This window comes from Apodemus sylvaticus, chromosome 3, assembly GCF_947179515.1.
Source record: "Apodemus sylvaticus chromosome 3, mApoSyl1.1, whole genome shotgun sequence".
Classification (NCBI taxonomy): Eukaryota; Metazoa; Chordata; class Mammalia; order Rodentia; family Muridae; genus Apodemus; species Apodemus sylvaticus.
In genome coordinates this window covers 142,215,074-142,243,003 of record NC_067474.1, presented here as the reverse complement: position 1 = coordinate 142,243,003, position 27,930 = coordinate 142,215,074, and the positions used below count along the sequence as shown (strand labels likewise).

Below are 27,930 nucleotides of genomic sequence, written 5' to 3'. Positions count from 1 at the left end.
CAGTCCTCGCTGGCTCTGGATTACTTAATCTTTGCTAAGGTAGAGGGATGACCTTCAGATTCCAGAAAGGCTTTTGTGTAGAAACATCTGTGATGTTCCAAGAGGCAAGAACTAGAGAGAGATCAACATTGGTCCTGATGGGAACACATCCCAGCACTCCATCCTGGGCCCGTGGATGAAGTGTGGGGTCAGGTGGGGTGGCACTCACGGACACAGTCAGGTGGGGTTCCACTCCAGGTCAGGTTGGGAAGGCAGGTCCTGGTGGTGGATCCCTGAAGCAGGTAACCTTTCTGACAACGGAATAGCACTGTGCTCCCAACCTGCCGCAAGGACAGAAGTGTCCCATGTCACCTTCCACCTAGCAGTGTCTCATTGTCATTCACTTCCCAGGGGAGAACTCCAACTCAGGCTGTTGCCTCTGTTGGTGCCATGACGCTTCAATGCCTGGCTGAATCCTATTGGTCCTTTGGGACCAACTGAAAGTATGCCTTGTGACCAGATCAGTGCCCTACTGGGCATGTCACACTCTTAGGGCGAGCATTTCCTTCTGGAATAGAGTATCGAACCCCAGCCTCCCTAAGCATAAAGAGGACAGCTGCTGTGCCAGAATGACACTGGAGAGCTGTGACATTCAAATGTGATGTTAGAATTGAAAGCATTTTATAAAACATGAAGAACTGTGTAAAATTAAACGTTCTGTGAAACTACACTCTAAGAATTGGAGATGGAGAATCTGTGCTTTGGAAAACTCTGTCAGGACTGCTGCCTTCTCTTGTGTGGCTGTGTTGTCATCTCTATCCTCCAAGAGTCACTGGCTGTTTGGCTCCACTGGCTTCTTCCATCCATTTGGCTTAATGGACAGGTCAGTTTCCCACAATGCAATTCAGCCTGTAACATCTCCCAGCCCCAACATTCATAGCTCTTTATACCAGCAAAGTCGGAGCCAGACTCAAGGCAGCACTCTTCGTCACACCAGTTTCTTCCACACCCGACCTTTTCTCTCAGCTTTCCTCATTTGGTTCTACAAATTGGTCGCTGTTATCTGCCTAGTTGGCCAAATGAAAACCCTCAAACTAAGTCTGATTCCACCCTCATTCCCCAATCCTACCATGGGGCCTCTTGGCTCTAGGAAAGCACAAGGTGAGCACGGAGCATCCTGAAGGCTCTGCTCCCCCACAATGCTGCCCCCATCTTTCCACCCAGTCATGACATCAGGGGTCTCTGCCACTGCATTCTTCATGCTTCTGTTTTGAACCCTTGTGTTTTCTGTCCTTGACTCAGCAGCGCGAATTGCATTTGAAATAGTGGCTCAGAGTCACTGCCTTCAAGGGCAGAATAAGACCCGGGATACACACGCTGGTCTCAGGCCCTGCAGGACACCCAGGCCTTTGACTTTGCAAAAGTTATGATGCAATGTGGAGCTACCACACAACCTGGAGGCTGGAACACTGGGCCCAGGTGGCTCATCTGTTAGCTCCCTCCCCGTCCCACCCCAGCTCCTCTAGGGTAACTGCTATACTGAATTTGTGTTTTTAATTTCTTTGCCTTGCAAAAAATTCTATCATATGTATTATATGCATGTCAAAATAAGTATATATGTTTTTACTGTTTTAATATTCATAGCATCTTTATTCTTCAATAGCATGTTTCTATGACACCCATGTCATATAGACCTGGGGTTCATTCATGTTCCTGGCTGTATCCATTTTGAGAGCACAACATACTTGGGTTGCCTGGTAACAGGTATAAGAGTGTTTCTGGGGTATGTTTCCGCAAGCAGAACTTTTGAGGCCTGGAGTATGTGTAACCTTCCCAGCCAGCATCAAGATCCTTTCAGACCTAGCTTAGGTCTCTATCTCCTCTCTCCTCCTGTGGCACTGCAGCCTACCCCAGCTGGCCTGCCACCCAAGCCTCCCCCTGCTCAGCCATTCCCTGCCTCAGTGCTCCTCTATAGGGGACATTTACTCCATCAGAAATGTGGCCCTGTCCTGAATTGGGTGGGCTTTCTTGCCATGAAGCCCACAGTTCAAATGTCATCTTTAGGAGGTCTCTTCCCTGACTCCCATTTCTGAGACAGCACCCCACCCTGTTCATACCCTCCCATATGACACCACGTGACATTCTGTGTTCTTATAGTTTGCTTGGCTGCTATTGCTAGGTGGGCTGAGTAGAGCAGGACCCCAGACATTCATCCTATCCCTTCTGAATGCCTAGTACCCGGAACAGCTGATGTTTCCTAGGTGAGAACAGGAGAATATATATATCACATGCATGTGCATGTACATACATAAACACCCATACATATGTATATATATACACGAATATATCTCATATGCGTGTACATGTACATGCATAAACACACATATGTATGTATGTATGTATGCATGTATGTATGTATGTATGTATGTATGTATGTATGTATGCATACATACCAGTTGACCAGGCCCCAGCCTATCATTCCAGGTTAATTCAGCAGCCATCTTGGGCCCCAGTTTATTGTCCTGACCTGAGTGAACCCTGTCCTCACCACTTCCTTTGCTCTGCTCAGTGTCACCCAGGCTGCCTAAGGCTCATTCTGAGGTAGATGTATAAGACCTACCTGCAGATGGGAGACCCTCTGGCTGCTGCCTCACACCTGGCTGGCTTCCACTGTCCCAATGAGCCCTGTATGTGACTAGAGTGTGGGTGTCTTGCTTATTTTGGTATTTTGGTTTTCACAAACATCCTGGTCCAACTCTGGGGTTCCTGGGAACTGTTCATGGCTCTACCCACTGTCATGCTCCATGTCAGATGCTCCGTGGGACCCTTCCTTCCTTCCTTCCTCCCTCCCTTCCTTCCTTCCTTCCTTCCTTCCTTCCTTCCTTCCTTCCTTCCTTCCTTCCTTCCTTCCTTCCTTCTTTCCTTCCCTGAGGAGATCTCCTACTTCCCCTGTGCTGTTCCCCAGGCCTCTGGTGCTGAAGGTGACAGGGAAAGGCAGAGGACTGGAAGTCGTTTGAGCTCATTACCTGGTAGCCCTGGGAGCTGTTCTGTATTCCAAACTGTGGCATGCCGGGATCTGTACACGTGGTCAGCGTGGGATCTGGACGGCCAAAACACAGAAGCAGATCACAGGATCACTGGAGCATTCACTGCCCATCTTCTTTTGATCTGGAGCCCCAGGGAAGGGGCACAGCTGTCTCCTGACCCTGCCTTCTGAGCTTTCCACTTGTCTCAGAGGCCCCAAGCAGACACTGAATTCCCTAGTAAATTAGTTCTCACTGTCCCACATTCTGTCCCAGAAAGCCCAGAGAAGGTCCCTGTCTCCACAAGTGAGACCATGAAGATTGGGAAGCAGACTCATCACTCACCCCTATCACCGCTGCCGCCAGCCAGGCCACTGCCCCCAGTCCCACTGTTCCCAGTCCCACTGCCCCCAGTCCCACTGCCCCCAGTCCCACTGTTCCCAGTCCCACTGCCCCCAGTCCCACTGCCCCCAGTCCCTCTCACCTATGCAGCTGGGCTGTGTGCCACTCCATGTCCCGTCTGACTGGCAAAACCTCCGTGGGGAGCCCACCAGCACCAGAGGAGCATGGCAGGAGAAGGACACAGATGACCTGTAGGAGAACCCGCGGTCCTCTCTCCTCCCTCGAGGCGGGACCCCTGGGTCTCCACAGAACACGGCTGGAAAGACGAGAGAGGAAGGTTGGCCCAAGATGCTTTCTAGAACCTAGTTTTCCTCACCCCCTTCTCCTGTTTAGCCTAGCCTTTTCTTTTCTTTCTTTCTGTTTTCCCCCGTTTTCCTCTTGGTTCACTTGAACCCTGGAGCTGGGGGCATGCCTGGGTAAGTACTTTTACTCAGGTCAGAGGACCTGAGTGCTTCCCCAGTAACCAGGTCAGGTGGTTCACAGCCACTGGCGACTCCAGCTCCAAGGGGTCCAGTGGCCTCTGCTTGCCTCTACAGGTACCTGCTTTCATGCATGCACCAGTTCTCACACACTCACACACACATGCACACACAAAGACATTTATAAAAAATGTTTTAAAAGCCATTAAAAATGGCAATGTACAGATCAGTATGTATTGAATTGTCAGACATGGGTACTTGGAAAGCTCTTAGTGGCTTTTCAAAAATTCAGGTCATGAAAATGTGTCAAGATCCAATACCATTTAAAGGGACTTGAACATATATCATTATAACTATGGTCATGTTTGGGATATTTTATTTTTCCTTCATATTTTTAATAGAGTACAATCTCTCTCTCTGTCTCTGTGCATGCATGCATATGTGCGTGTGCACGCGCACATGTGTGTATATGTGTATATGTGTGTGTATGTATGTGTGCGTATGTGTTTGTATGTATGTATGTGTGTATGTATGTGTGTATGTATGTGTGTGTATGTGTGTGTTTGTGTGTGTGTATGTATGTATATGTATGTATATATGTGTGTGTATGTATGTGTGTGTGTGTGTGTGTAAAAGCCAGAGGACAACCTCATCTGCCATTCTTCGGTACTGTCCACATTATCTTTTGAGACAGCGTCTCTCATTGGTCTGGAGCTTGCTGAGTATGCTAGGCTGGCTGGCCAGAAAGCAGAGGGGTTTGTCTGTCTGTCTGTCTGTCTCTGCCTCCCTGGTACTGAAATCACACCTGTATGCTGCCACATTCAACGTTTTGTTAAAAATATGGGTTCTGGGGATGAGGCTCCCCCAGGTGTTCTTGGCAACTGCTTTGCTGACTGGGTCATCTCCCCAGCTACTGTCCATTTTTGTTGGTGTGTTGTGTTGTGTTTTGTTTTTGCTATGACCACAATTCACTGTTGTTTTGTGTGTGCAAGGGATGGAACCCAGAACGCCCTCCACACTGTGTGTGCACTTCACTGCGTCTGGCATGGGATGGCCTCACATGCACCTCACGCTGATACTAACCCCTTCAGGTCTGGTGGTACTGCTATTATCTATGACTTCATTTCCATCCACCGTGGACTTCCGACAGTATCTAAATTCAGGCCTCCATTAAAATATTCTCAATGTCTTCCTTTAAATTTTATGGTATGACCTTCTGTTTTTATGGTGTCTTGAGAAATAGTTCTGCTTCAGGGAGAAAGCTGATGATTCTATGCTTTCTGTAGAGAGCTCTGGTATGTTTGTGTGTGTGTGTGTGTGCGCGCGCGCGCGCGCGCTCGCATGCACAAGAGGGAAATGTGGTCCTTCGTGGAAGACGTGCCTAGGGCCCTTGGGAGTCACTCACGGAAGCACTGAGGCAGCTCTCCGGTCCAGGATCCATTTCCCTCGCAGGTGAGCACGGCAGGCAGGGAGAGCTGGTACCCCTCCAGACAGGCATAACTCACACTGGAGCCCCAGGTAAAGTCAGACCCCACCACTTTCCCGTTCGGGATGAGCTGAGGAGGCTTGCACATGATAGCTGTGGGGAGACCAGAGGAGGCTGAGTTCTGAGACTGTCCTGAAGAAACAAACCCAGTTACTACTGTCACCAGTACCGCCAGCTAGCTACCCTGCTGCAGCTGGAGTCTGGGCCAAGCAGAACTAGAAAGGATCCGAGGCAGTTCTGATCTTTTACTTTATGGGGAGTCATTTCACGTATATAACATTTCTGTTCTCCTATCACACAGCTCTCGAGGATGCTTGAGGCTCAGATCTTTCCTCAGGACCTTCCAACTTCCTGACAATCAGCGCAGGACCAGCCTTCACCTGGTGCACCCCTGCTGGGATGCCACGCACCCCCCGCACCCCCCCCATGTTCGAGGCCTACGTGTGTCTCTTCTTTGGCCCTCATCTGCATCCTCAGCCTCCCACACACCTTTGCAAACCGGCTTGGTACCGTTCCAGGTTCGGTCCTTGGTGCAGCTCAGCACAGACCCTCTGTGTGATTCCATCACATAACCGGGGACACACTGGTACGTCACAGTTTTGTTGTACCTGAAGTCATGGCCCAGCCGGATGCCATTGGCTGGAATCCCGGGGTCACCACAGTTTATGACTAGAGTAAGAAAGACATGATACTTGTCACTCCTCACCCAGACCTTGTCTCCTCAGCATCTCAATCCACCTTCCTCACTCCTACACCCCCACAAGGAGGAGCTGGCAGACCCGCCAAGCCCTGGGCACCACTGGGTACAGCCAAATTTCCTTGCAACAGTCGACCCAGAGGCCCGCGGTTCATGCCTATTCCACACATGCCATCCAATTACATAATGATCTCCCTTCTTATTCAAACCCACTCCGCTGAGAGGAAGGACCACAGGATCTTCCTAAAGTAGGTGAGGCCATGGGCAAGGAGTTTCTAGATTGAAGAACGTAAGATGTGTTTGTTAAATGGATCAAAATAACACCTTGCCCTGGGAAGCAACATCTCCTATGACAGTTTTTTTTTTTTTCAGGCACCTAAGAAGCAGGGTCTTAGGACCTATGCAATAATCAAATCCCTTTAATGAGACACAGTATGACTGGCAATATATGTACTTCATGTGGAATTTCAGATGGAGTCTGAGCTCACAGAGTTGACTCTGAAAGGAGGAAATAAATCTCAGAGTCACTCAGTCCATCTCTTGCCTCTGTCTGGGCACCACAATATCTGGCTTTCTGAGGAAAAGGGTCTGGGCACCCTGAGAGGGGCAAGGAAGGGGAGCTAGGCAGATGTAATGCTTAGAAGCTGGGTTGGGGGTGGGGATGTGTCTGAGGTAGGGAAAGGCGTAAAGATGGGGAGCGGTGCCGGCTTCAAAGTGGACAGAGTATGACAGAGCCCTGACCCTCTGTCCTGAAAGGAAAGAGAAAGCCCGGAGGATGAGCCGGAGCCTCGATGATGGCCGGTGTATTGTATCAGCCTCTGTGAACCTCAGCTGTCATATATAAAAAGTGGGGCTCACAGCTACCGTGACCCGGCTCACACCATCCTGGTGCAGGCCCTCACCAGCATCTTGCACTATGCTCACCCTGTTCATAAAACATGCTCCTCAGAGAGTAAGCATGCACAGATACCTCATAGGGTTGATGTGAGATTCCCGCAACATGTACAAGGAGAGGAAGCACTTAGCTCCGTGGTTGCCGCGCAGAAGGGCACGCTCAACACACACAGGCTATTCGGATGGTTCCACTGTAGTTATTTTCTCCAGACTCCCACTGACAGCTTACTTGGCAGGGAGGGGCTGGGTGGTCTGAGCTGCCATTTGCAACCGAGCCCAGGGGGCTTGGCTCTCACCTGTGCACTCGGGGTCACTGCCTGTCCAGGTGCCGTTGACAGAGCAGTGTCGGCTGAGCAGGCCTGTAGCATAGTAGCCTTCGCGACACTCATAGACAATGGAGCTGGAGAACACCAGGCCATCGCTGAACACCACTCGGGCATTGCTTGGAGTTCCAGGGTTCCCACATGAGATCACTGGGATAGCAGAAGAGTGCGTTATTCCCCAGAACCTAAACTGCCGAGCTAAAGAGCCATAGAACCCTAAAGATGGAGGCATACCTTATGCTGCTGTTGTATTTATTGTCTCATTCCCAGGAAGGGACAGGCCTGTATGAGACTTTCTCATAAAATTTTTTTATTTGTATGTGTGTGTACTTGTTTCTGTGTGCATACATGCCTGTGTGTGTGTGTGTGAGCCTGTGTGGGGAGGTAAAGGCTCTTCCTCATCACTCTCTGCCTTATCCTTTTGAGACAGGGTCTCTCACTGAATCATCAGTTTGGCTAGGCTGGCTGGCCAATGAGATCTAAGGATTTGCTTGCTTCTGCTTCTTCCTTCTGTCATCAGTGAACTGTAACACAAGTCACCATGTCTGTGGTGGTGGTGGTTTGAATATGCTTGGCCCAGGGAGTGACACTATTAGGAGGTGTGGCCTTGGAGTGGGTGTGGCCTTGGAATGGGTGTGGCCTTGGAGTGGGTGTGGCCTTGGAATGGGTGTGGCCTTGTTGGAGGAAGTGTGTCACTGTGGGGCTTGGCTTTGAGACCCTCCTCCTAGCTCCTTGGAAGCCAGTCTTCTTTTGTTTGCCTTCAGAACAAGATGTAGAACTCTCAGCTCCTCCTTCACCATGCCTGCCTAGATGCTGCCTTGCTCCCACTTTGATGGTAATGGGCTGAACCTCTAATCCTGTAAGCCAGCCCCAATTAAATGTTGTCCTTATAAGAGCTGCCTTCAGGGAGAAAGTTTCTGAACAGAACACCAATAGCGTATGCTCTAAGAGCAAGAATTGACAAATGGGACCTCATAAAATTACAAAGTTTCTGTAAGGCAAAGGACACCATCAAGAGGACAAATTGGCAACCAACAAATTGGGAAAAGATCTTCACCAATCCTACATCAGATAGAGGGCTAATATCCAATATATATAAAGAACTCAAGAAGTTAGACTCCAGAAAACCAAACAACCCTATTAAAAAATGGGGTACAGAGTTAAACAAAGAATTCTCACCTGAAGAACTTCGAATGGCGGAGAAGCATCTTAAAAAATGCTCAACTTCATTAGTCATTAGGGAAATGCAAATCAAAACAACCCTAAGATTTCATCTTACACCAGTCAAAATGGCTAAGATTAAAAATTCAGGAGACAGCAGGTGTTGGAGAGGGTGTGGAGAAAGAGGAACACTCCTCCACTGCTGGTGGGGTTGCAAATTGGTACAACCACTCTGGAAAGCCGTCTGGCGGTTCCTCTGAAAACTGGGCACCTCACTTCCAGAAGATCCTGCTATACCACTCCTGGGCATATACCCAGAAGACTCCCCACCATGTAATAAGGATACATGCTCTACTATGTTCATAGCAGCCCTATTTATAATTGCCAGATGCTGGAAAGAACCCAGGTATCCCTCAACAGAAGAGTGGATGCAAAAAATGTGGTATATCTACACAATGGAGTACTATTCAGCCATTAGAAACAATGAATTCATGAAATTCTTAGGCAAATGGATGGAGCTAGAGAACATCATACTAAGTGAGGTAACCCAGACTCAAAAGGTGAATCATGGTATGCACTCACTAATAAGTGGATATTAACCTAGAAAACTGGAATACCCAAAACATAATCCACACATCAAATGAGGTACAAGAAGAAAGGAGGAGTGGCCCCTGGTTCTGGAAAGACTCAGTGAAACAGTATTCGGCAAAACCAGAACGGGGAAGTGGGAAGGGGTGGGTGGGAGGACAGGGGAAGAGAAGGGGGCTTACGGGACTTTCGGGGAGTGGGGGGGCTAGAAAAGGGGAAATCATTTGAAATGTAAATAAATTATATCGGGGGAAAAAAAAAGAGCTGCCTTGGTCATGGTGTCTGTTCACAGCAGTAAAACCCTAATTGAAACTCCTGCTTTATACAGGTGCTGAGGCTCTGAATTTAGGTCCTCATGCTTGCCCAGCAGGTACCTTACAGACCAAGCCTCTTCCCCGGCCCTGATTCTAACTACATACTGTGATAATATTTACATCTGTATAATATTTACACATCTGTGTAATATTTACACATTTGTGATAATATTCACATCAGGCTCCTTCTAACACTCCTCCAGGTGCTGCTAATGGGACTCTTGATCTGGGTGCTCTCTTATTTTTAAATTTTATTTATTTCTTATTGAAAATGAAGTTATTTTTGCACAATATATTCTTTTTTCAAAAGCCATTTTAACTTTTTTTTTAATTTAATGTATGAATGCTCTGCTGCATATACATCTGCATGCCAGAAGAGGGCGTCAGATCCCATTACAGATGGTCATGCACCACCATGTGAATTGAATTCAGGACTTCTGGAAGAGCAGACAGTGCTCTAAACAGCTGATCCATCTCACCGGCCCTGTAAAATATATTCTGATCACAGTTTCTCTTCCCTCATCTCCTCCTAGATCTTTCCTGACACCATCACAATTCCTTTCTTTCTTTCTCTTTCTCTCTTTCTCTCTCTCTGGTTGATCTGTTTGTTTCTTTGGTCTTTGGCTTCCACTGAAAGGGGAGATTAAGGCAGGAGAGGAAAGAGCTAGAGTCTGCGGCTGAGCCCCCACAGCCTCAGCCCTCTGCAGCAGATAACAGCTTAGCATGTGATACATACAGTTCACAAAGAAAGGTTGGTACAACGCTAGACTCCTCACTTATGAATAAGTATAATAAGTTTGTGTCCTAGCACTCTCCAAAGGTGAGTTTATTTAGGAGCATTTGAACTCCTGGACTTCAATGTATTAAGAGTTACAGCCACCCCTCTTCCTGTTGACACTGAAGTTGCTGCCCTTGGCTGAGGGGAGCCACCTCAGTGTGCCAGTTTCTTTCACATGATCCCATTTCTCTTTCATGGGTTCCTTGCTGGGGAGATGGAATACTTCAGATTTATCTTGTTATTCACTAACCCTGCTCTGTCACAATTGCTCCAAAGAATCTGACTTCTCTAAGGGTCCTCACTGAGGCTGAACAGCCATGGATTCTAGATGGTTGGGCTGTATTGAGTTGAAAATACATACGTCAAAAGTGTATAGTGATATTGCCAGTCTGACTTGGGGGTTAAGCGTTTGCCTTAACTTCTTGTAAGATAAAGCTTTTAAGAATTCTCTCTCTCTCTCTCTCTCTGTGTGTGTGTGTGTGTGTGTGGTATATGTGCACATGTGTGTGCACACAGGTGCATGTGTCCCTTGCATACCTGCAGAGGCTAGAGGCCAGTGTTGGGTGTCCAGCTCTGTCATTCTCTGCCTTGTTTCTTTGCTCTCTTACTGAACCTGGAGCTAGGGTGGTGACCAGCAAGCCATAGCAGTCTTCCTTTCTCTGCCCCCTGAAACACTGGAGTTATACGTGGATGGCCACACCCATCTATACTTTTTAATTGGGTGTGGGGGGATTTGAACTCAGCTCTTTATACTTGTGCCACAAGCACTCCTATCTGTGGAGCCAACTCATTGGCTCCTACTTCTTTATTTTTATGTGCTAAAAATGCTAACAGTAAATAATTACTTATCTGTTTTGTCTATCTATAGTACATTGCATATGGAATGGCTTTTGAATAATACTCACATTGTTTCTGTTGGGAGCCAGGCAGCCTCTGGCTTTCCCTGAGTCTCTGATGTATGGAGAAGGACCATAGCTCCCAGTATAAAGCCGGGGACATGCTGGGCATGGGCAGAAATGGCCTGGGCCAGAACTTGGGGCAGCTGTGACTTCATCCTGAGAATTCAGCTATCCTCTCTAAGGGGATATGATTATCAGTCCCAAGTTCACTGACCACTCCTCTGTGACACAGGTGAGATACTGTGCTCCCTTTGTGCATATTGCTTGATTAGCTTCCCACTGAAAACTGTATATAAGATACTGTACTTCTTAATAAATTTGCTTGATATAAGACATAGCTTGACATAAGATGTAAAACCTCCTGACCCCAAAATGCCTATTTTATTTATTTTCTGACCCCCTGGTCTTTCTCCTCAGGGACCTGTCACTGAAGAATGACCTGCTGACCCAAGTCAGTTTCTGATACCCTGATGGCTGAAAATAGTTTGAGGAGTCTTTGTGGTTCTCTTTGTCTTTAGGATATAAAACCCTGGCCAAATCCCACTTGGCCAGACAGTCGAAATAATTCTCTGACTTATAAATTCACCAAGTTGATATGTAGTTAGGGTCACTTGTGCCCTGCCAGGATTTTTATATAGACAGTGTATATTTCTAATAGCTGATTTGATTTTGTAATGATGAATGATATGTCTGTAGCCCCAGTGTAAAGTCTACATATAATTTTTGTATCGCTAGCACAGCAGACGGGCCCTGCGTTTCCCTCATCCAATGAATCTTTGTGCTGTCAAGGACAAGCTTGAGACATAGTGAACAAGTTATGTTCCCTGCACTTGATCTTGAGTCTGTTCTTTTTGGTGGTAGTGCTGTGTGTGCACAAGGCAGGCATGCGCGCAGAGGCTGGAGTTGGATGACAGCTGTCTCTCCCTTTCCACCTCTCTCTCTGCTTTGAGACAGTTCCTCTCAGAACTTCCTGTCTTGGTGCAGCGCAATGAGAACATCAGGCTCTGAGATCCACCTGCCTCCATTCCCAACACTGTGGTTACGGGCACTCAAAGCCGGGCGGCACTCAAAGCCGTGCCTGGACTTTTATATGTGTGTGGGGATTTGAACTCATGCACTCATGCTTGGAGAGCACGTATTCTTATCCACTGAGCTACCCGCCCTGGGGCCTCAAGTCTCTTCTTAAGAAATCCACACATTAAACACGAATTAAAATAATAACATAAAGTGTAACAGTTAAAGGAAGAAAGCACCAAGAACAGAGCAGCTGGGGACTGGGGTCCAAGACGGGAATTTGAGGAGAGTCTCTATAGTGACACCCCAACGTTCACTTCCAGCCTAAACTCTTGTCAAATTTCTGACCAGACCCCTGTTGATGTGGCTGACCCCACCCTAGGATCTGAATGTCATCAAAAGAGCTTGGACCCATAAGAAAACACTAAATTCTCCCCTGCATTGTACTTTGCTGGCATCCCAAGCCTGTCTTGATGTAACTGAAAAATTGAAATCTACAGAATTCAAATAACACCTCAAGAAAGGAGACTTGGACACCTCACCTAGCTCTTTAGGAACATGCCACCTCAGCTTCCAGCTCCTGCTGTCTGTCGCCTCCTCTCTCTTCAGCTTACTCCCCTTGGGCCCAGTTCTCTGGTGACTTTTGGTCTGATCCTACCATCTGTGGATTCTACCGTCTTTTCCCTATCTCTCACTCTACCTATGAGCTCACTCTTTTCTTGGTCAGCTTAAATGCCCTGATTAATCATAACCACTGTCCCATCCCTCTGCCCCCACCCTTTGCCCCGCCCACTGCCACACCCCTTTGCCACTATCAGCCAACCACTGTCTTTACTGTCTGATGAAGCGTCACTCGTGACTCCAATGCACTCTATGCCTACATCATGTGGGAACGCTGGTGGTTGGACCGTCTGGCGCTGACTGCTTCCTCATTGAATGACTGACCCTTCCCTCCACAGGAATTCTCAGGAGTTGGCAGTGAGTGGCACATGGCCTACTTCCACCTTCCTACATAGTTAATTCACCTCATTTCCTTAGTTTTCTTGTTTAGCCTCACAGAGCTGTTAAAACTCTCTCTTTCCTAGGATAGTTTAGAGCTTTGCTTTAAAGAGAGAAAGAGAGAGAGAGAGAGAGAGAGACAGACAGACAGACAGACAGACAGGGACAGACAGAGACAGACAGACAGAGAAATGGATAGACAGACACGGAGACAGTTGCAAAAAAGATGGATTCTGGAAAGAGATGTGTTAAGCTGGAATTCCCTCCTTGGAAGTTTAGAAGTGTCTTTCCCTTATTGATACTGTCTTAGAAGGCATTCTTGAGGCCCATCCTTAACTTGAATTTATATTTCCTCTGGTCCATCGAATGTCCAGCATAGCCTTCATTGGTCTGCAAACTCTGACTAAGATGTGTGTCTCAGTCTGTCCGGGCTGCTATAACACAACACATAAGTCAGGCAGCCTTCACAGACTAGAGATTTGCTTTCTCTTTTGGAGGCTTGGAAGCCTAAGATGAAGAGGTCCCTAGATTCCATGGTTGTCAAGAGTCAACCTTCTGGTTCCCAGCTGGTGGCATCTCACTGTGTTCTCACACAGCAGGAAGGGCAGAGCGCTCTCTGGGTCCCTCTCATGAGAACTTGACATGATTGCTTTACCCTCATGACCTGGCCCCTTCCCCGAAGACCCACTATGTTTGTGACCAGAGTTCAACCTATAAGCGCTTTGGGAGGATGCAGGAACTCCCAGCATGCAGTGGGTCTATCATGGTCAGCACTGTGTCTCCCATATAGACCGTAGCGTTCAGCACATGCCTGCTAAGTGAAACTTCATGGAAGGTCAATAATCCGCAGGGTCATTTGATTTTCTTTGGCTTTTCCTTTTTTAGGTGAGGGGAGTTTATTAATCTTTGGATCACTGATGTAAATGGACGTGGGCTGTCTGTTGATGTGCACAGTCCACACGGGTGGGCCTTTGACTAGGAGCAGGAATGCTGGGGCAGGGCAGAGGGAGAAGCAGAAGGGTCACATACGTTACCTCCACACTCAGGCTGCGACCCACTCCAGGAGCCGTTGGCTTGACACATTCGCTCCGAAGACCCCCGGAGCACGTGGCCAGCTTCACAACTAAAGCGCATTACACTGCCTGGGGCAAAGCTATCTCCTAGCCGGATGCCATGGGCTGGGGTCCCCGGGTCACCACAAACTCCCGAGCTGGTTCCTGTAAGAAACAGCAAACAAGGGATTTTTTTTTCTTGGATGCAAATGGAGTAGAGCTCTCGGTTAGAGAAAGAGATGGGCAGTTGGTAGGGAGGAAACAATGAACTCTGAGGATGTAGGAGGTGACAAGAGATGGTGGTCAGTCCACAGTGTCTGCCCCAACTATAGGGTTTGGGAGGCGAGTGAAGGAGGACAGAGAACAGAAGACAGAGCCATCGACCTTAGTGCCTGGGGGAAGCAGGGTCTATGCTATAGAGATACACCCCAGAGCCCCACGGAGAAAGAAAATGCCAAAACGAGTGGTTCTCCCTCACAGATTAGTAGTCAGAGCACACGGTTCTCAAGTCCTTGGGGGCCACGCAGGAAGGGCAGCTCAGGCCAAGCCAGAACGCCAGTGGTTCAGGCTGCCACATCCCGGCTTCTCCGTCTCTCCTCGCCCCTCCCACGTGGGCTGCCCAGTGGTGCCCTCTCCATCCCCACGCCACTCTGTCTCAGCTTAGAGGTTATCTGGTCTTTTGCCTGAGCGGCTGCAGAAGCTTCCCAAACGGCCCCTTCCTCTGCATCTCTCCCAGATTAAGCCTCCAAGCTTAACAATCGCTGCCCTTGAACAGTCATCGGACCCTGCTTTTTTCCTCTAAGAACGTCTCTGGGGGAATTTTAGTGCTGATAGAATAAAACCCAAACTCTTCACCATAGGTTTACCTTCCTACAGCTCAGGTAGAGCTTGATCCTGGCCTTTATCTTCTACAACTTAAAAATTTTCAGTCTGTCTGTCTATCCATTCCACTGTCTAGTGTGTGTATGTGCATGTATGTGTGTGTGCGCATGTGTGTGCTGTCTGGTGAGGCACACATGAGGAAATCCCAAATGAGAAATGGCTCCCATAAGATTGGGACTTAGGCAAGCCTATTGAATATTTTCTTAGTTACTTATAGATCAGGGAGGGCCCAGCCCACTGTGGGGGGGGGGCGCCATTCCTACGTCCTGGGTTCTATAAGAAAGCAGACCAAGCAAGTTCTATAAAGCAGGTCAGTAAGCAGCACCCCTCCATGGCCTCTGTGTCAGCTCCTGCCTCCAGGTTCCCGCCCTGTTTGAGTTCCTGCCCTGGCTTCCTTCAGGGATGGACTACAAAGTGGCAATGACAGCGTGTCTGTGGAGATCAGTTTGAAGGCCACAGTTCTCTTGCTCCACTGTGAGTTCCGGGGATTGAACTTGGGTTGTCAGGCTTGGTGGTGAGCACCTTTCCCCACTGAGCCATCGGCTACTTCTCAAGTCTCATCTTATTTTTAATTGGTAAGTAATGATTAATAAATGCTATGACAAGAATCAGGTGCATATAATGTCTGGGTGCTTATGGGGTCCATGTTCTTACCATGAGGAAATGGTAACCATTTGGAGTGATTAATCCTCGTCTTTTACTGGAGGGTTTTCTAGTCACCAATTTTTCACAAAGGTGAACGTTGCCTTGCGTGTTTTATATCCTATTACTCCATTTTTGTCCTGCCCCTTCCTGTGTGCCACACTCCCTCACTTATCTGGCCTTTGACATTCTACAAGCCCTCTCAAGAGAGTGCCGCAGGACCCAAGACGTGAGGGAGGGCAGACCACAGGAGACAGAGCCGTAGGACGTAGCATCTGAGGGATCTAGGCTCTGTGTTAGAGAGATGCTGCAGAGCCCATGGAGGAGGAAGATGCCAGAATAAGTGGTTTGCCGAGAGATAAAGGCTCATAGCTTTGGTGACATCCATGTTCTCACGGACCCACACGTGTAAGCACTGAATGGCAGCATTTGAAACTACACTGGATTAGCTGGGGTGAAAATGTTTCAGTCTTCACTCTGTCATGGGGTCTTACCTGTGGTGTCTCTCTCATCAGCCTTAGAATTGTTTTGTGTAGTCTCAGACCATGAGAGTATGAAGTAGCCCTGCATTCCTCATTCCCCCTCAAAGCATGGGGTTCCTTCAAACTACGATGTGTTTAGAAAATAGAAAGCCTATCACATTTGGCCAGATGTTATAGCCTTTTGGAGTTTTCCAGGATGAAGCACAGGGAATGTCTGGTGTTGGGTTCTAGAAGAGCCCCTGATGGCAAAAGGCTGTTTCCACACAGCCTTGCCTACCTCAGCTAGAGCCTACTGCTTACTACTGTAAGCAGGTGGGAGAGCTGAGTTCTCCAGTTCCATGCTTGTTATAATAGGGGGTCTATCTCTGTGCTATGTGGGACTCTGGGATAGAAAACTACACCATGAGGGCAGATAAAAGGGGGTGACTCTGTATTGAACAGTACATCAGCAAAGATGGGAAGACCTGAAATGGGTCTTGAATGGTCTTTCTGTCCTTCCTACTCAGGGGTTGATGATGCAAACACTGAGGATATTTTGTTTTTCCTTCTCTGGATTATCAATTGCATAGGATGAGGCTCAAAAGTGGGAATTCTTGAATGTGTTATTGCTTTCTCTCTCTGTCTTTGTTTCTGTCTCTTTGTCTCTGTTTCTCTCTGTTTCTCTCTCTGTCTCTGTCTTTCTGGTTTTTCAAGACAGGAACGATCTCTGTAGCCCTGGAGACCCTGCAACTTGCTCTGTAGACCAGGCTGGCTTTGAACTCACAGAGATTCTCCTGACTCTGCTTCCTGAGCACTGGGGTTAGAAGCATGGGCTACCAATGAATATGTTATTTCTTAAAGACACACAGGAGATGTCATGTCCAAGACAACATATGCGTGCTTCAGCCAGGGAGGCGTTGGCTTAGTTTTCCGGACAAGAATGGACTCTTAACATTTTCAAGCTTCTGCTGCCACAGTGCCAGAGAAGGAAGTGACTCTCGGTTAGAAGAAACTTTCACTTCTGTATTGTGACCCAGAGGAAGACCGTGCTAATGGGCAGGAAGTCCTTCTTGTTTCTTTTTCCCTACTTGGCACTTTTATTATCATGGCGAACAAAGACATCCAGAGTAGATCAAACAAACACTAAGAACATTTCTCATCCAAGAGTGACTGGAAGGAATCATTATGTGCAATTATTATCATGGAAGAGATGGAAAAATGGACATCCACCCCTCTCTCTTCCTTTGTACACCCCCTCTTTCTGGAACTTGCTGTAGATATCTAGGGCCTCTGTGTACATGCCTCTGCCTTTCCTGTTCTATATTGCAATCATATCCCCTAGAAGTACCAAAGGAAGTAGTCAAGACCTGTGCTAGCAGGCTAAAGGTATCTTCATGGTTCCTGAGGAGTCTTATCTACTTCATCTGTCAAGTGGTCCATGAGATTAGCAAGGCTTAATGTCAAAAGTGCTAGAGGTCATTGTAATGTGTCTGGGGCTGTCTAGGAAGCCAGGAGCCCATTGCCACAGTCATTTTGAGATTTGTTTCTTTTTGGAGAGACTTAATAAATATCTGGTTCGATATCCTATCAGGGTCCTAAGCACCAGTAAGTAGGCTCTTCTGGAAACTTGAACTACAAGGGCTGTGCGTCTTATGGGGAGATGGGTTCTTCATGACAAGGAGGTTGGGATCATTACCTGTAGGAAGGATCTGGAAGAGGGAAGGGCTAGGGCTTGGTAAGGGAAAGCTGGGCTCCCCGGGGAAATCTCAGGCTAATGGAGCAGCTGCACCCTGCAGACATTCCTGGGTAGTGCCAGGTAGGTTTGCTCTAAAACAACACTTGCCTGTGGCTGCTCACAGCCCGGTGGCTTCTGTCACTGGTTGTACAATTCACTTTCAGGTGTATGGCTCTGTTGCAAGACATTATGGATGAATTTCTGTTTTAGGGAATGTGAACATGGGATTTAAAAAAAAGGTTTGTTTGTTTATTTATTTATTTATTTATTTATTTCTATGCGTGCAGAGCAGAAGAAGACATCAGATCCCACTACAGATGGTTGCAAGCCAACATGTGGTTGCTAGGAATTGAAGTTCTGGAAGAGCACCCAGTGCTCTTAACCACTGAACCACCTCTCCAGTTCCAAGAAGGGTCCCTCTGTGTGTCTTGGCTGTCCTGGAGCTCCCTCTGTAGATCCAGACTGGCTTTGAGCTCACAGAGATCTACCTTCTTCTGCCTGATGTGTGCTGGTATCAAATGTGTGTGCCACCACTGCCTGGAGGACATAGGGTCTTTGCAACTTTAATAACATATCCTGTGATTTGGAATTTAGTGAGAGGGCATGCCTGGGTACTGGTGTCTCAGGGTGGAGACTATCCCAAGAGGTAGTCAGGACATGGACAAGTTGAGTTAGATACTGATGAGAGGGAAGGAGGTAGGATGGGGCCTGGGGAGTTTGTCACAGGAGGAAAGATCACAGGTGCAAAAGATGACAGACTGGACCACTATCCCCAGGAGCACGTGGGCTCAGATTTACAGACAGGACTAAAGTGCTAGGTGGACATCCTCAAGCAAAACCTTTCCTATTTTTCCAATCTATTGGTTGTTTGGGCTTATTAAGAATTGAAGAAAAGTTGGAGCACACTTGAAGTTCTTTCTAAAGATGTTGTCTTATGGAAGATGGGGTACAGGCTCCTAAAGTGTAATGCCCTCCTATTCACAGACCCTGCTCCCACCAGCCAGTGCCCCTCCAGCTACCTGCACGTACTCCACACTCCATACCTGAGCAGTGGGGTAGGGAGCCTGTCCAGTGTCCGTCCAGTCCACACATGCGGGTGGCATTTCCCACCAGAGTCCGCTTGCCCGTGCAGCTGTAACGCACAACGGCCCCCACTATGTAGCTGTCTCCAGACATTTGGGCATGAGGTGGAGAGCCAGGATGGCCACAGGACACCACTGTGGGAAGAGAGCAAACATCTCAGTGGCTTTGTTTGGAAATGGGCCACCATCGCTTCACACAGGCTTCTTGTGGGAAGCGAGGAAGGAGAGGAAACCTTGGTATCTATGAGAGTGAATCTTCCTGCTAGCTCATGCATCAGACACCAATAGACAAAGCCTGCCCACTTCATCACACTGTTTCTGAATTGGAAGCAAAGATTAATATGTAGGCAGCACTTGGTAGGTATGCAGCCTGCCCATTTCACTACAGTTTTTGAATTGGAAGCAAAGATTAATAACTATGCAGCACATAGTAGGTGTGCAGCCTACCCACTTTACCACATTGTCTCTGAATTGGAAGCAAAGATCAACACCTATGTAGCACATAGTAGGGACACAGCCTGCCCACTTCACCACAATATTTCTAAATTGGAAGCAAAGAATAATTAATACTTACTAATGTCTACTTTAATACCTATTAATATCCACTTTTATCTATTAATACTGTACTGGATGGCTTTGTTTGTCAACTTGACACAAACTAGAGTCATCACAGAGAAAGGACCCTCCCTTGATGAAATGCCTCCATGAGATCCAGCTGTAAGGCATTTTCTCAATTAGAGATCAAGGGGAGAGGGCCCAGCTACTGTGGGTGGTGCCATCCCTGGGCTGGTAGTCCTGGGTTCTATAAGAGAGCAGGCTGAGCAAGCCGTGGGGAGGCAAGCCAGTTAAGTAACATCCCTCCATGGCCTCTGCATCAACTCCTGCTTCCTGACCTGCTTGAGTTCCAGTCCTCACCTCCTTTAGTGATGAACAGCAGTGCAGAAGTGTAAGCTGAATAAACCCTTTCCTCCCCAACTTGCTTCGTGGTCATGATATTTGTGCAAGAATAGAAACCCTGACTAAGACAATTGCATACTAATTAATACATACTTTAAAATAGGGCAGTCAAGGGTGGTCTCTCTGAGATGATAGGCCAGGCCTGTTCTGTCTGGGGCAAGAACATCAAGGAAGGAACATGGGGTGTGCAGGTCAAGGCCGTAATGAACTTGGTCTGAGTCTTAGCTACTTTTCTTGTTCCTATGACCATGTATCTGGCAAGAACCAACTTGGGGGAAATAGGGTTAACTTGGGTTCAGTTTGAGGGGATCAGCCCATCCTGGTGGGAAGGTGTGGAGGCAGGAGTGGAACGCAGTTGGTTACACTGTGTCTGAACTCAGGGAGTACAGAGTGAACCTGAAGAAAGATTGAACTATAAAATACCAAGGCCTGCACCCAGTGACATGCTGCTTGTAGGACAGACCACCTCTTAAATCTTTCAAAATATTCCCTGATAGTGTCGCTAGCTGGAGTCTCTGTGTTGAAGTCCATGAGCCTGTGCAGGGCTTTTCACATTCAAACCAGCCATGTAGAAGGTTCTCAACCTCCCTAAAACTGCGACCCTTTAACGTAGTTCCTCAGGCTGTGATGACCCCCAGCCATGAAAATATTTTTTATGGCTACTTCATAACTGTAATTTTGTTACTGTTATGAATCATAATGTAAATATCTGATATGTAGGATGGTCTTAGGTGATAGGAAAAGGTCGTTGGCTCTACAAAGGGGTCTCCACAGGGTGAGAATCACTGGTGTAGTTGAGTCAGGGAAGAGTGGACAAAGACATCGGGTGGGGCACTGGGAGCTAGGTCATGATATAACATCTTGATTTTATTCTAAGCATGATAGCATGTCCCAACAGAGGGACATGACTCGGTCTATACTACAGCAGGGTCACACTGCTCTGTGGAGGAAGGATTGGGGTGAGGCTGCCATGAACTTGTTTCAATGGTTCCAGGGGGTGCGGTCATGGCTTTGAGTGAACACTGGCGTGAGGTAGGAGAATCTGCACAGTCAGAATAGCTCACATCCAAACAGGGCACGAGGCAGGACACTGAAGTTGAGAAGGACAGGGGACCAGAGGACTCCTTATGATCCAAAGCCACCAAAGTCTCATATCCTGGCTGGCATGTTGTAGGCACACAGTTGTCCACTTAAAATTCCAAATACCTTATCATTCATGTCAGGGTCCTTAGGCAAGGGTGGGCATGGGCAGTAGTGAGCTGTGGTCCCAGTCTCTTGTTACACCTGAAGCAAGGGCTTTTGATAAAGTCATTCAGACTGGAAGACTCTCACAGAGACAGGACACTGGTGACAGCCACTACTCAATAGCCATTAGTGCTTTGGGACTGCATCTTTGCCTCTATGTTAGAAAGATGGGGAAAGAGAGTAAGCCACACGATTCCCCGTCAGCAGCAAGAGTGCAGAGACCCCAGGGTACAGCTCATGAGACTGTGAGGCTAGCAACCAGTGTCTTAAGTGGCTTAAGCCCCTCCTCTGGCTTTGTTTCTCTCCATATTGACCCTGTAACTTTTCCTGATAGTAATCAATGCAGCTGTCACTTAAGGAGTAGGCCTCATGTACCACGAGGAAACTAGTGCTCCTGATTTGCCCACACAGTCTCTGAGCACTGTGAGATGGTTATCCTCATCGTTTTTCAAAGAGGAAGAAGCCATGACTCTGGGACAGTATAGGACTTCCTCCAAGTGGCATGGCTTGTTCAGTGACAATGCTGGAGTTGGCATCCAAGCTGACCTGAATACTGGCATCCAGACCCAACCGGGAAGTTTTGCTTCAGTCCTGCTGAGGAAAGGGGTTGCATGTCTTGTGTGATGGTTAAAATTGATTGTCAGCATGGCAAGATCTAGAATCACCTAGAAGACAGCCAGGGCATGTCTGTAAGGGAGCTTCTGAACTAGGTAAAGTAAAATGAAAACAAACAAACAAACAAAAAACCATTCTAAATGTGTGCATGTCACCATTCCAGGGCTGGGGGTCCTGGACTGAACACCAGTATTCATCTCCCTTTGCTTCCTTGCTGTGATGCAACCTGACTCCCTCGGCCATGACGTCACCACCACAGTGAACTGTACCCCCAAACTGTGCTTTTGTTAGACACATTGTCGAAGCAACTAAGAGGTAACTAATACACGTTATTTTTCTGGAGAAGCCAGAGAGGGTTAAAATGAAGACACTGTGTCTCTGTACAGCCAGATCTTAGGGAGGCGGGGAATCCTCATAGGATTTGTGGGTTCATGGCAGTACCAGAGGGGACAGGGAATGGTCCCTGTCCAGGAAGAACATGTGTGAATTAGCAGGGCACCTCTGCACCAGAGCCCCAAGGAGGGCTCCTGATGTCCATGGAGCAGCCAGAGTGCTGTAGTGGCACAACACACATGTGCACACACATGAACATGTGTGTGGGTGTGCGTGTGTATTCATGCACATTCTTGCACTCTGAGATAAGTCCCTTTGCCAGTTACTTGAAGCAAATGGATCTACTTACAGAGACACTGTGGGCGGGGCCGGTCCCAGGTGCCATCTCCCTGACAGCTGAGGGCAGGTGTGCCCAGGAGGTAGAAGCCATGGTTGCACTGGTAGGACACGGTGGTGCCAAAGCTGAACCTGTGGGGGCCATTGGCATGGACTTGCCGGACGCTGTTCTCCTGGTGCCCGGGATCTGTACAGTTGATGACTGTCATGGAAAGCGACAGTGAGACATTGAGATTTGGATAGGAAGAATTTTCTCAAGCTTTGAGGTAAGAATTCAGAAGTCTAGATAGATGCTTCTTAGTTCAGCCAAGTCCCTAGATAAAAGCTTGATGACATGATGCCTTAAGGCCACAGCCCCTTCTCTGCCTTGGTCACCAGGTCAGGGATTTATCTTCCATGTCCAGGTGGCTGTCATCTCCCCTAAGGAGCCTGCCTCTCCTAGACCACTCAGTACTTCCAGTGTGGCTACTGGCCTGGGACGAGCTGTCTCCATCCATTCGTGCCCCAAGGGCTTGGCTGTCTCGCCTGTGTGTATCTGACCCCTGGCCTAATGCGGCTCCTTCCCAAAGCTCATCTGCTGTAAGACAGACACATCTAACCTGGTTTGAATAGCACTTGATCTTGTTCTGAAATTGCTTTAGTTCTTTTTATGACTATTTCAGTAAGCATCAGTATCCTGGAGGACTCAACTGCCCTTCCGATGAGCAAAGGTTTCCAAAGAAGCTCTACTCAAATTCAGCATATTTAGAATAATGGCAATGTTTGCCATAACCCATACTATGCTTTGGCTTTCAAACACTTCCAGATGTACCTTATGACCTTAGTCTCAACCTCATAGAATAAGATAAAAAGGCATCACTGCTAGGCTGTTGTAAAAAGCCCTTCACGGCTCTAAAAGTTTATTTGGAATAGTTTACATGGCTACTTCTGGGAGTCTGATTTCCTCTCTGCTTCTCTTACCTTCCACCCTGGCTTCTTGATCTCAATTCTTAGATTCTTTAGCATTTGTTTTTCATTCCAGTTCTGCTGTTTACATTTTTTCCTCACCAATTGAACATGGTCAGAAAGGAGCCACAGCAGCAATTTTGCAGTCATGAGGACAGACCAAGGTGTTGCTCAGAGATGATACAACTTCTAAATTCCTTGTTTATGTGAGAAAAGGTCCTCTGTGCACACTACACACACACACACACACACACACACACACACACACACATGCACACATGCACATACATATACACAGAGACACATACAAACAGGCAGACATACATACATGCATGCATGTGAACACACATGTGTACACAGATAGATAGACATACACATTCAGTCATATACACATGCATATACTCAAACTCATACACAAACAGGTACACATACAGACACACATGCATACAACTCAAACACAGGGACACAGACAGACACATGCACATACACAGTCACATATACAGACACACTATGCATACATGTACTTACATACACATGTTAGTAGACACAGACACACACACACACACACACACACACACTGGAACATTATACAATGATAAATTATTTGTCCTATGAACTAAATAAGGCTTGCAAGATGAAACTGTTGATTTGCTCTTATGACCCATAATAAAATGTCTCACAACTCTATGTAGGGGTTGAGAGTCTCCATTTGTGACCCTTCTCTGTCCCAAGAATTCCTTGCATGCGGGATCATATTGGGACTAAATTCCATGGTTTGTCCTCCTGGGCCAGAGAAGCTCAGACAGCTGGGGTGGTGGGGAAGACAGCAGGGCAGAGAGGGTGACTCACTTCGGCAGGTGGGCAGCGTGTCACTCCACTGACCGCTGGCCAGGCACTGGGACCTAGCAGCCCCCTCAGCTATGTATCCTGGGTTGCAAACGAACTTGACCACGTCGTTGAGGTTGAACTGGCTGCCCTGAGTAAGGCCGTTGACTGGATTGCCTGGATGTCCACAGGTGATTGCTGTAATAAGAATGAAGACAGGTGAGCCCGCCCACTGTACCACACGCCCAGTCAGACTCTTCTCACCTGGGATGGTGCCTGACGCATGTCTGTCTACAGGGGAGCAGGGTTTGGCTGGATCTCCGAGGTGGTGGCATAGGCAGGGGATGCTTTGCAGGGAGCATTATGTGACAACCTTGTACCAACTGGGCAAAAGGATCGCAACACCCTCGCCATTCAAAAGCCAGGTGAATGCTGAGCATGGTGACCCAAGGAGTCCTGACTTTAAGGGAAGACAGACCAGAAGGCCTGCCAAGGGGACTGAGGCTGAACCAGAGACCAAGCCCAGTGCAGCTCAGCATGAGGGGTGGGGTCAGAGCCAGGGACAGCCCCAAGCCTTGAGAGATCATCTGAAGAGCTGTCAAGTGTTGAAGGAGGGAAGAACAGCTGTCTGTGCATTCATCAGTGACCCAGCCATAGTTCCCTGCCTCCCACTTATTCCCAGGCTGCAGGTCTTGTCTGGGGACAGCAGGGATAGCCGCTGGCACTCATTGTCACCTCCCGTGCACTGGTCTATACCCAGGATCCTTGTCACCTTGCTACCTGCTCCAGAGCTTTGTCTGTGACATCCTGCCTTCTGCCCTGACTCCTCTGGCAGTGGAGCTCAGGACCAGGCCTCCTGTTCACGAGGAGATTCTCTCTAGCTGGAGCAGAGAAATACTGGCCTGGGAGCTGGGGTGGGGGGAGGTGTGGGGGAGGGGAGCTCCCAACTCAAACCACAGTGGCTTTGCTGCCAATGAAAGAAGAGTGAGGTGACTGGAGTAGACAGCTGTGATGCTTAGCTTGCACTGTCAACTCGATCGATTGAGTGGAGAAATGCTCAGGAGCTCAGAAAAGCACACATCTGCACGCCTCTATGAGGGTGTGCCCAGAAAAGAGGTCAGGAGGGCAAATCAAAACCCAGTGAACTGGTTATCCAGCCCTTGATGGAATGATAATGATATGGCAGTTTGGAGATGGTGGAAGGGAAGAGGCTGGGTCTAGTTGGAGGAAGTACATCATTAAGGGGTTTTCCTCAGGGTCCGGGCTTCTTCCCATATGACCTTTCTTAGCTTCCTGGCTGCTGTGATGTGAACGGCTTGGCTCCACCACATCCTTCCCACCGCTTTGGAAACCCAGAGTCAAAAAGAAATATTTACAGTTGCTTGTGCCAGGCATGGCAATTTGGAAAGATGAAAGCCCGAGTTCTTGTCTTAACATCTCTGGCTTTGACCTACGTCTAACAAGGAACATCTTTAGGTTAGGCAGGTATTCTCCATCCGGGCATTTCATATGGAGCTCCTGGGTGCAGTGAAAGGTTTTGTGTTGACACGTCAGAAGGGATGACTGGATATGGATGGGTCTCACCTGTAATCCCAACACTGACGAGGTCCCTAAGAGTGATCTCAGACATTGCAGTGGAGCAACCTGACCCTCTTGGTGGCCTGCTCTGTGTGTGAGGAGTTAGATGAAGAGCAGCAAATTAAAAACAAAACTTTGCCTCATAATGGTTCAGAACAAAGCCCTGCATTGTACATAAAGGCTCACTTTAGGGAACTCTAGAAAGTGAAGAATTTCCCAAATTACTTGCAGGCTCCGAGGATAATGGTGGCCATGGAAATTACCCCCAAATGCAAATTAACAAGAACACATAAAAGAACAGAAAAACCAGGTCTGCAGAAACCAAGATTGGGACTGCCAGGGGCTTTAAATTGCTTGGAAGTTGAAGAATGAAAGCGTCCAGGCACAGCAGCCCAGAGCCGGATCTTAAAACTGTAATCCAGAGAATGCTTGAGGAACAAGAGCAGAATGGATACCTTCCAAGAAGTGCAGGATATCCAGGGAGGTTGTCTTGAAGCCCTCAGCCCTTGGAGAAATATTAGACTTCAGGCATGAAGTAAAAAATAGCCAGAACCTTCCTGAAGACCACCAGAGTGAGGCTAGTGTTGTACTTTGAAAAGTTGATGGCTCAGACCGAGTCATCCGTGGCTACTCAGGGAAGGGTTGAGTGGGAAATGGAAAGGCTGGTGTCATGATTCAAAGTTGCAGTGACATAGGACAGGACAGGAAAGCCTAGGGACCCAGTGTGCAGCACCCTGTCTGCAGTTAACAGTGCCATATTGTACATCGGGGAATTTCCCAAGAGAGTGGGGGCCAGGTAAGCTCACCATGCACATACCCACAAAGGAAGGGAGATGAACCGTAATATACTTGACAGTTGTCACCATTTCTCTATGGAAATGTAGCCTGCAATAGGCTTAAATAAGTACAACTTTAAAAAAGGTGAAGTACACACACACACACACACACACACACAGATGCATGCACACATACACACTCAGAAACACACTGCAAAACTTATGATGGAGGAATAGTTTTAGAAAATCAAACAGATAACTTGTGTTCAGGTATTTTATGACTAATCTTGCTGCCTTTCAAATGACAGGGAATAGAATGGAGTTTTAAATAGTCAAGCATGTGCTGGTACACAACTAGTACACCAGCCCTCAGGAGGTGGAAGGAAAGGATTGCAAATTTGAGGTGACATAAGCAGACCCCATTCTACAATACCAAGGGCTGGGAGTGCAGCTTTAGTGGTAAAGTGCTTATGTAGCACCCACCAGGTCATCTGTTGAATCTGCAGGACACACACGCACACACACACACACACACACACACACATACTTCACAGCAACACATACACACACTAAAAACCAAAACCACCATCACTACCCATGAAGGAACTTGAAGAATATTATGCTAAGGCTTGTGTTGATGACTGAAGACTAAACTTGACTCTACTAAGAGGTAACTGGGATGCTTTGACAGTGCTGATGATGGATTCAATTGTAGGTTCAAGAACAAAGCAAAGGTAGGGGGAAGGAATAGAATTATTACATATGAACTCCACGATACATGTTCTCAGCCCTGACAGAGCAGGAGAAAGGCCGGCAGGAATGGAAACAGGAGAGAGGCATATGCAGGGTAGCCATTATGTAAAAGTCATGGATTCAAGTGTTGGCCAATTAGATAATAAAGATTTGAATAAAACAACGGGGAACTGACAGCCTTAGAGTGTGATAAGAGAGAACATCAACAACAAGGAGAACATACTGTAATGACAGAGAACACAAGAAAATTAGGACCGAACATGTAAGACATATCACCATATTTGAGTGACTTCAATCTGTGAACAGGAAGATTTTCATATTGGCATGTGTGGTGATTTGAATGCGCTTGGCCCATAGGAAGTGGTGCAATTAGGAGGTGTGGCCTTGGTGGAGGACGTGTGTCACCATGTAGGCAGGATTCAAGGGCTCCTAGTGTGCAAGCTCCAGCCAGTAAGTAGGAGTGGGGAATTGATGAGAAATTAAAAACCATATAAAAAGTAATAAACATGTATTACTAGTATGCATATGGTATAATTACAACAGTTAATCAGAAGAAATTTTATAGGTCCAAGTTAAAAAAAATAACACAAAATGAGAGACTGAAAATGAGTGAGCTTATTTGTATATGCTTGTCATTTGCTTAATGTATATGCATGTGTGTAACACAATTCACATACAAACTGGAAAACAAACAAAAAGGGTAAATCAGAAGAAGCCACAAAAGATGTAAGTCACAA

The 27,930-nt window shown here is 47.5% G+C and overlaps 1 protein-coding gene across 1 annotated transcript in view; it reads right to left on the bottom strand.

The window, feature by feature from the left end:
* The window catches only part of Csmd2 (CUB and Sushi multiple domains 2), a 563,664-nt gene that overhangs the window by 12,745 nt on the left and 522,989 nt on the right, over positions 1-27,930 (bottom strand). The window contains exons 54-63 of the mRNA XM_052177421.1: positions 24,111-24,284; positions 22,330-22,518; positions 18,792-18,965; positions 14,011-14,193; positions 7,197-7,373; positions 5,799-5,978; positions 5,229-5,402; positions 3,487-3,660; positions 3,006-3,079; positions 209-320 (exon numbers count right to left, since the gene is read on the bottom strand). Of these exons, the coding sequence (XP_052033381.1) occupies positions 209-320; positions 3,006-3,079; positions 3,487-3,660; positions 5,229-5,402; positions 5,799-5,978; positions 7,197-7,373; positions 14,011-14,193; positions 18,792-18,965; positions 22,330-22,518; positions 24,111-24,284 (1,611 nt within the window). The remainder of the gene's footprint in view (positions 1-208; positions 321-3,005; positions 3,080-3,486; positions 3,661-5,228; positions 5,403-5,798; positions 5,979-7,196; positions 7,374-14,010; positions 14,194-18,791; positions 18,966-22,329; positions 22,519-24,110; positions 24,285-27,930) is intronic.